We start from the raw sequence: 9043 nt of genomic DNA, 5'->3' as shown, positions 1-9043 counted from the left end.
TAAAAAGTGCAATAATAACCGTGATATACGTGTTTTATTTCAAAGAGAAATAGTCTCTGTTCCAAATGTAGTCTCTTACTGGAATAACTTTACTTCAGACCTCAACTGCAAGAAAATCTGGTGCTTACCTTCTAAATATCTGATTATAAATAAGGTTAAGGAAGTGACTTTTAAAATGATTCATCGTTTTTACCCCTCCAAGGTATTTCTACAAAGATATAAAAAGGACATTGATTTTATGACAAGATTTATGTCATTTATTTTGGTCTTGTCTCCACTCGTCACGCACTCTTTCATTTCCCAATATATTGATTCAGAATTTTCCCTTTCCTATGAAAATGTATTGTTTGGCTTTTTTACTTACACTTCTCCCACAGCAAATCAATACTATATCATCAATTTGATTCTATTACTTGCAAAACCACATATTCATAAATCTAAGTTTTCCAATCATAAACCATCTTTTTTAATTTTTGAAAATGAAATCAAACAATTACAACAATCCTATATTCTAAAAATCGGAAAGCTATTAAAACCATAAATGTATGTACCCTGTATAACATTTCTGTGAACTGATTTATGATTTCTGTCAGTTTTCTGATCCCCTGGCTTTATCTGTTTATGTTTTTTTCTATTTGTTTACCATGCTGTTTGTTAATAAATAAATAAAAAGTTGAAAAAAAAAATATCTGGTGATAAATGACTGCAGGCATCCTCAAATGAGAGTTTCCCAGTAAATTATGTAATTTAAGACCAATCCCAGACTTGGTGTTATTACTGAATACCCATCTATGAAAGGTAATCAGTTACACTTACTGATTACTCAAATTTAAGTTACACAGTGAACTTTGGATCCATGCCAAGGTGAACATGTTTAATACGGCAACCAAATGAAGGAGGTGAAAGATTTGACTTCCTAATAGCTTGCAGACACCCTGAGACACAGAGAAAAGCAGAGAGAGAGAGAGAGAGAGAGAGAGAGAGAAAGAGAGAGAGAGAGAGCTTGCATACAGTTCTGTCGTCTTTATCACAAACACCATAAACATGACAGTAATCATTACAATATACAAAACTTGGAAAGCCTTTCATGTTTAAACATAACTCTATAAATATACAGCTGTATAAAATCAGACATTAGAACTTTTTTTTTTTTTTAGCAATTTTGATAATTGATCTTAATCTATGATACTTTTGTTGTTTGCAATAATTTTTTTTTTATCCTTTATCCAGGAAAAGTTGATTGAACATGTTTGCTCTTTTTCAACATCACCCTGCTTTACATTCACTTCAATTTAATTCAGTACAACTTTATTTATCCCACATGGGGCAATTCAAACGACGCAATTTAGAAAAGCGCTATATAAATGTAATCAATTATTATTATTAATTTAAGGTACAACCAAGACAGGACAAGCTGGAGCAGCTGGGGGTTTAGTGCCTTGCTAAATGGCAGCCTGAGGATTTCTCTGTCACTTTCCCCACCCAGGTTTTCCCAGGGAATTTGAACCAGCAACCTTCCAGTCACAAGCTCACTTCTGTAACCGCCAGGCAAACGCCACCCATTTCCCCTTCTGTCTCTGCCTGGTCCGGACAAAGGCAATGTTGTCCGTCTACATTGCCACAAAATGTTGCTTGTGTATCGCCAGCTTAAGGGAAATGATGAGGTTTTCGTTTCACTGGGCACTTGTGTAAGGAATGAAAAGAATTCAGCTACTGTTCAGGAACAATCTGACAAAGATGTAATATTGGAAAACAACTTGTTTCGGCCACAATGCCATCGTCAGGGTTATAGGTTTACATACATAATCAACAATAAATACATTCAATCACATCCAAAATGGCTAACTCAGAGCCCACTGACCAATCAGAATAAAAAGCAAAAAGCAGAATAAAAAAAAAATCAGCTGGTGTAGGACGTTCAACCCCTCAAAGATGTATAATGGCATCTCACAGTCAAGAACATTATAGCATGTTAAAACATCTAAAGAAAATCCTTAAAATTAAATTCCTCATTCATTCCATTTGGATGAAGACTTGTAAAGTCTCTTCGTTTTCTAATGAAGTTTGAATCACCTTTCTCTGTAGGCACTGAGACATATTCTCAGTGCCTGCAGAGGAAAAGGCAGACACAGGATGCTTGGCTTCTTTAAGAGGATTTTGACATCCTCTCTCTTAATGAAACCCCTGTGCTCAGTAATTTGGTCCTTTAAAGAGCGCATTTACATGTAATGAAACTCTTAAAGCTGGAATCTGGGACTTTTTTCCAGTAATAAACAGTTATTTAATCCATCTGGACGGTGGAGTCAGGTTACACAATACCAAGTGGCAGTATTATCTTGGGTGGAGAGGCTCTCCATAGTCTGCTGTTGAAAGTTTTGACTGAGTAGAATGAAAGTCTGCTAACTATCCAGCTAATGTTAGCCAACACAGGTTAGCTGCGCTGGGTAGCCGAGTGCTGCTAGCTATTAGCATACTAGCTAGTTAGCACACTAGCCAACCCAAAGAGCTTACATTTTCACTTTTCCACCTGGGCATGAAATCATATAGAGTATATCACATTTACAGGTAATGAAACTCTTAATATCACAGCTTTCCCACTGACTGGATGCTGACAACTTTTTGTATTTCTTGTGTACTGAAAATTCCCACAATTTCCACATTTAAAATTCCCAACAGGAGTTGAACCCATCAGGCGCTGACAAAGGCTACTGTTGTTGGTTTTTAATATTAAAGCTTTGTCAGGCTGTCAACCCAAAAACTGCTGAATCGTTTTCAGTCCTTCGGCTCTTTCTGGATCACGCACATTGGAGGAGCCGCAAGGTTGCGACAGACTTTTTAGCACATGTGTAAGGTGGAATGACAATACAGCTGAATTGAACTGATGTCAAGATGAACCCTTTCTGTCTTATTATATTGTGTTATGTCGTATTGTAATGAACCCTAATAGGATCTATCTGTATCTGGAACCTTGTTACATTTGACATTTATTTAACTGGGCAGGTCAATTGAGTACAAATTCTTATTTACAGTCATAATAATGTGAACTGTCACCAGCAGCCAGCTGTTTTTCTTGGAGTGTGACCACATCTATAAAAAGATGTTATTAAGATGAAGAGGTTTCTCTAAAAACCCTAACACTAACTCTTACAAAATGAAACATGGCACAGAAATAAAAATAAATGATTTTTTTTTTTTGAAGGATGGAAGGTAAATTCAGTCCTTGGTTGACAAAATGATAACACATTAAGAGACGGGCGAATTTTAGAGAACTTCACATAATGATGTTTTTCCCCAAACTGGATATACAGTATATTGTCCTGGAAGTGAACTCTTTTTCTCACGGTTTTCTGTGAATGGCAGCCGTGGGGCGGGTCTTCAGCCGCAGCAGCTCGGGGATTGGTCGGGCGCTTCCCTGGTAGAAGTCCAATCCTGTGATCCACTCTACGTCCCTGACTCGTGATTGGTGGAACCACATGAGGTCTTCCACCCAATGAGATTCGGTTTCTGCGCTCTGTCGAGGCAAAAAGTTGTTGTTGAATGATGAGTGATTTGTTGCAAAATAATTTTTTTCACCATTTGAAAAATAAAGTTTATTATTATTATTATTATTATTATTATTATTAATAATAATAACAATAATATTTATATTTCACATAAATATGTCATCGTACCACTGTTTTTTCATGGATATTTCATGGATAGAACGAGGTTTTGAGCAGATTTAGAGTTGTAATTTAAAATGCACTTATTGCATTTATACAGTGGATCTTTGTTATTTTCTGGCTTGGCCCTGCTGTGTCGCCACATGGGGAAAACATTAAGTTTCACCATCCAGACATTAGAGAAATGCTTTGGTAACACTTTACAATAAGGGTCACTAAGTTAAGGGGTACTTATAAGGGTTCATTAATGCTTAACAAGGGTTAGTTAATGCTTAATAAGCATTAACTAACCCTTAATTAACAGTTAACTAATGTGTAATTTACTAATGGTGTTCATGTTAACTAAGGTATTAATTTATACATTATTTAATAGTTTATAAAGATGACTATTAAATAACGTATAAATTAATACCTTAGTTAACATGAACACCATTAGTAAATGATTACCAGACACATTAGTTGACTGTTAATTAAGGGTTAGTTAATGCTTATTAAGCATTAACTAGAAAGGTGCATTTTCTGGAGAAAATGTGTGTGATTGTTGAGAGTGCAAACTGCTGCTTTTGACAGCCCATAATAACAAATACCTAGCATATGTGGTGTGTGTAGGCAAGTGTGTGTGTGTGTGCGTGTTTCTGAACATAACTGACCGTGGATCGTCTGTTCAAACTGAAGCGGCTGACGCAAAGTATAATATGTGTATGTAATGTTAAAACTGTGCAAAATGTGGCAGTTTAAAACACTTCTGTGAAGGAGCTGTAATGAGTGTCAAAATAAAATGATAAGTAATAATGTTAGAAATGCACTAAAATGTAAAAATTGTGAGAAGAAAAGGGTAAGCAAATATGTAAAATGCACGTTAAAATGCAGAAGAGTGAAAAAATGAGAAGTGTGTGTGTGTGTGTGTGTGTGTGTCCAACAACGTGAATGAGAGAAAAGCTGGAAGGTACTAGTAGTATGAAGAGTAGTAGGAGTAAGAAGGCTTATATATAAAAGCTGAAAGGTACAAGAAGTATGAATAGTATGAAGAGTAGGTGTATATTCAGTAGAAAAAACAGAAAATATGAAAGTGACAAGTAATAATGTTAGAAATGTACTAAAATGTAATAACACTAAGAAGTAATAATGTATGAAAATATGTAAAAGACATGTTGAAATGGAGAAGAGTGAAAAAAGCAGAAGAGCTGCATGTGTAAGAGAGCAGGAGAAACTACTGTGAAAAAGAGTGTAACACTAGTGTCAAACAAACGTTAATATCTCAAAAACTATACATCGCATTGCTTATATGTTGACATTGTGAGCGAGAGCAGAAGCAGCTGAAGGGTTTGATATATAATGTATGTATATAGTGTTAAAGTTGTGTGAACCGTCACAGTTTTAAAATGTGTGAATTTAGTAAAAAAGTACAGCCTGTAAAGTCTGCTAGAGTGAGTTATGACATCACACACTCTAGGCTGGCTCCATAGGATCCCATTATAAAGGTTGAAAAAAGTATAAAACCTAAACTGTGATTACTCAAAAAGTACGAAAGGTATCAAAAAGCTGAAGTAAAGTGATAAAGTACTAAAAGTGGTGACCTGTTTAAAGTTTGAATGGAGTTTCTAGCTTAAAGTATGAAAGAGTAGTTAGAGTTCAAAGAGGGCATGGTTTGAACATTCCGGCCATTGACTCCCATTGTAAAAAAAAAGTGGAAAAAAGTAGAATAATTTAAAAACTATAATAGACATCAAAAAGTTGAATACAAGCACACAAGCTGAACATTTTAAAGTTTGAATGGAGTTTCTAGCTTAAAGCATGAAGGAGTAGATAGGTGCCAAAAAAAAAAGTGTACGGATTAATAATAAAGAGCGAGAAGATTATACCTGTGATTGCTGACTCAGCAATCACACAACTAACCCTTAATGTAGTGACCCTTATTGTAAAGGGTTACCAATGCCTTGTGTAGAGCAGCATAACAGGAAGCCAGTCAGGAGCCTGTTTGATACAGAGCCATTGTTTGGCTTTGATTTGATTGGCTAACAATCAGAGAGAGAGTACAGTGGCCAGCAGGGACAAAGTCTGACAACTGGCAAAGACCAAAGACTTCACTTAAAGGGACAGTCAACCCAGGTACAAATGTTAATCTTCTTCTTCAGTCTCACTCTTGAGTTCTATGTTCATCATCCACCAAGATTTGAGGGTTCCTAACGTTCAATAACTGGGATAAAATGCAGCTTTTGGCTTTGGCCCTTACTGATTTACTGATTTATCCGCCACAGACAGGTTTTGCTGGTTTTTACCTTGCAGCTCTCGGAGTTGTCCGGTCTGTGCGGCAGCAGGAAGGAGACGGTCTGCAGCTCGCCAACACAGCCGCTCACCGGCTGGCTGCCGTTTCTGCAGCTGGTCAGCACCGCAAAGTAATGAGTGGGTATGGGGATGGTGGTGTTGGAGACAAACCTGCAGTCACACACACACACAAACAGACAGTCCTGTTCATCTGCAGATACATCTTACATCATTCACTTTAACACTTAGCGATTTGCACAGTTGGGTGAAAACCTCATATCTCCTCTTTTTTATGTTTTAGCTTCAACTGAAGGATTCCCTGCTCCCCAGTGGGTTTATGAAGCCCTTTCAAAACCAATTAGATAACCTCAAAAATGCAAAGGTAAAACCAAGGCTCTTAGTTCCTGAAAAGTTGGCAGTTTGGAGACACGAGGTTTTCACGCCACAGCAGCGCTATTCTGCTGTTTGTTGTTGTTGTCTGCGGCTTCAACACCCAACACAAATTTACCTGCAGGGATCTTAAGTTATCTTTGTGCAAAGCAAATTCCCCCGAGGGGCAATAAAGGTTTCATTCATCTTATCTCACATTATCTTATTATATCGTATCGTATCGTGTCATACCTTGTCGTGTCGTATTGTATCTTATTGTATCTTATGTTATCGTATCTTATGTTATCTTATCGTCGTGCACGCTATCAGCTGATTGGCTGTCAGCTGTCCAATTTCAAAAGTTGACTCTCATCATCAATCAAATTCAAACAAGTCAAGGCGGTCTTTATAATCTTGAGAAAAGAAGATCCCGCACACTGCTCTTGCTCAGCATCACAATTTATTGATCATACTCACGTTTCGGTCCCTCTGGACCTTCGTCAAGAGTATTTTAAACAATTCGTACAACAGTGATCTTAAATAGATAATGCTCCGCCCATTCTGTGTGCACAGGTGTGGGACAATTATTCTCTCAATAATTGACAGTGACGTGTGTATAATCTGTCGCATTATAGTCCACACATAAGAAAAAGAAAAGAAAAACTGGAACAGGTGAATATTTACAGAAATTGCATATCTAATGAATGAAAACATCGGCCTTGGTCTTTATAATCTGCCAGCTCACACTGCTGATTATTCTGCTGACCTCCACCTCCCAGCCTCCTCCTGCTGTTACCTGCCCACAGCTCTCTCCGAACTCTGTCTGGTTTGATGTTGATTACATATAATTAATGATGTGTCTACTATGCCTTGGGGGGGTTTATTGTGCTCCCCGCATAATCTCTCACTCACATGCTGCTTGGATTCATTGGGGAGCTTCCTCAGAGCCTTTTCCGACAAATACAACTGTAGAAACATTAATGCTATAATGGTCCAAACTCCTTTGATGTTAAGTGTCTCTGACTGAACTTACAGTATCGTATCGTATCTTGAATTATCCGTACAAATAAAGTTTTTATAATAGGACATGAGACTTACTGCTGGATCTGATCTGGAGTGTCGTACCGCCCGTCAAAGTTGTAATCAAAGACGGGACCAGAAACCACGTTGATGCCGTTATAATCAAAGGCATATTTCTTCAACAGGGTGCTGTGGAAGTATTCCCAAATCTCTGAGAGAGGAGAGGAGAGGAGAGGAGGAGAGAGGAGAGGAGAGGAGAGGAGAGAAGAGAGGAGAGGAGAGGAGACAGGAAAGGAGAGGAGGAGAGGAAAGGAGGAGAGAGGGGAGGAGAGGAGGAGAGAGGAGAGGAGGAGAGAAGAGAGGAGAGGAGGAGAATAGAGATAAAAAGAAGGAAAGGAAAGGAAAGGAAAGGAAAGGAAAGGAGAGGATGAGAAGGAAGACGAGGGTGTAAATGAGAGGAGAGAAAAGGAAAGGAAAGAGGAGGAGAGGAGGAAAGGAGATGAGAGACATACAGAAGGAAAGGAAAGGAGGAGATGAGAGGAGGGAGGAGGAAAAGGAGGATGCATTAGAAGTGAAGGAGAGGACAGAAAAGAAAGGTGAGAGGAGGGTTAGGGAAAGGAGACAAGAGGAAAAGGAGGATAGCAACGGGGGGAGGAGTAGTTAGGGAGGAGAGGTGAGAGAGGAAAGGAGAGAAGGAGGAGAGAGAAGAGGAGGAGGAGATGTTACTGCTAAATTCCAACGATAACATCATCATCATCATCATCATCATCATCATCATCATCATCAGTCACGGTCTGACTCACTCTTAAAGTCGGGGAACATCGGCACCACGTTGCTCATCAGCAGAGCGTCAAACTGCTGCTCCGCTGTGCCGTTCAGGTCTGAAACACAAGAAGAAGAAGAAGACATCATCAGAAGAAGACATCACGGGCCGTTGCTAAGGTTACGGGACGATGGGATGCCACAGAATCTGAAAAGACAGAAACAGCACAGTAGAAGCTTAAAGCGTTAATCTGTGTGTTTATTTCTTTTTTGTTGATTTGTTGATGAGGAGAGGAGAAGAGAGGAGGAGAGGAGAGGAGAAGAGAAGAGGAGAGGAGAGGAGGAGAGGGGTGAGGAGAGGAGAAGAGGAGAGGAAGAGAGGAGAGGAGAAGAGAGGAGGAGAGGAGAGGAGAGGAGAGGAGGGGAGAGGAGAGGAGAGGAAGAGAGGAAAAGAGGAGAAGAGAGGAGAGAGGAGAAGAGAAGAGGAGAGGAGAGGAGGAGAGAAGAGAGGAGAGGAGAGGAAGAGAAGAGAAGAGAAGAGAGGAGAGGAGAGGGGAGAGGAGAGGAGAGGAGAGGAGAGGAGAGGAGAGGAGGAGAGGAATAGAGGAGAAGAGAGGAGAGAAAGAGAGTGGAGGAAGATGAGGATGGAAAGCAAAGGAAAGCAAAGGAAAGGAAAGGAAAGGAAAGGAAGGTTTTTTTTGTTGAGTCAGTCTCCATCTTTGTCTCTCAGCACTCATCACTGGTCGCCAAGGAGATGACGTCCTCCTTGGATTCCTTGGATTTTTCTGCGGAGTTTTGAGTTTCTGTATAAAACGCATCATTTCCTGTGCGGCAGAGGAATTTTTCCCAGAGAAAACTGGAAATGCAAAAGCTTTTATGAACTGGATATGGGTTGGATCACTGTTGTGTTCGAATTTATTCGAACACAACAGTTCGAATAGAGGAACTGTTGCTATAAAATAAAC

General features: G+C 39.1%; 1 protein-coding gene across 1 annotated transcript in view; it reads right to left on the bottom strand.

Annotated features, from left to right (window-relative positions):
• Positions 1-3337: 3337 nt before the first annotated feature.
• LOC139639288 (venom phosphodiesterase 2-like) overlaps positions 3338-9043 on the bottom strand; it is a gene marked incomplete at its 5' end in the record, with an annotated part of 40985 nt that continues 35279 nt past the window's right edge. Inside the window, 4 exons of the mRNA XM_071513372.1 lie at positions 3338-3511; positions 5942-6098; positions 7395-7527; positions 8120-8197. Of these exons, the coding sequence (XP_071369473.1) occupies positions 3338-3511; positions 5942-6098; positions 7395-7527; positions 8120-8197 (542 nt within the window). The remainder of the gene's footprint in view (positions 3512-5941; positions 6099-7394; positions 7528-8119; positions 8198-9043) is intronic.

Source organism: Centroberyx affinis, unplaced genomic scaffold (assembly GCF_046629955.1).
Source record: "Centroberyx affinis isolate AG114_WGS23_722 - 3 ecotype Tasmania unplaced genomic scaffold, CSIRO-AGI_Caff_v1 ptg007046l_1, whole genome shotgun sequence".
In the NCBI taxonomy this organism is placed as follows: Eukaryota; Metazoa; Chordata; class Actinopteri; order Beryciformes; family Berycidae; genus Centroberyx; species Centroberyx affinis.
Note: the sequence above shows the minus strand (reverse complement) of the source record. Positions and strands in the feature narration are given on the sequence as shown.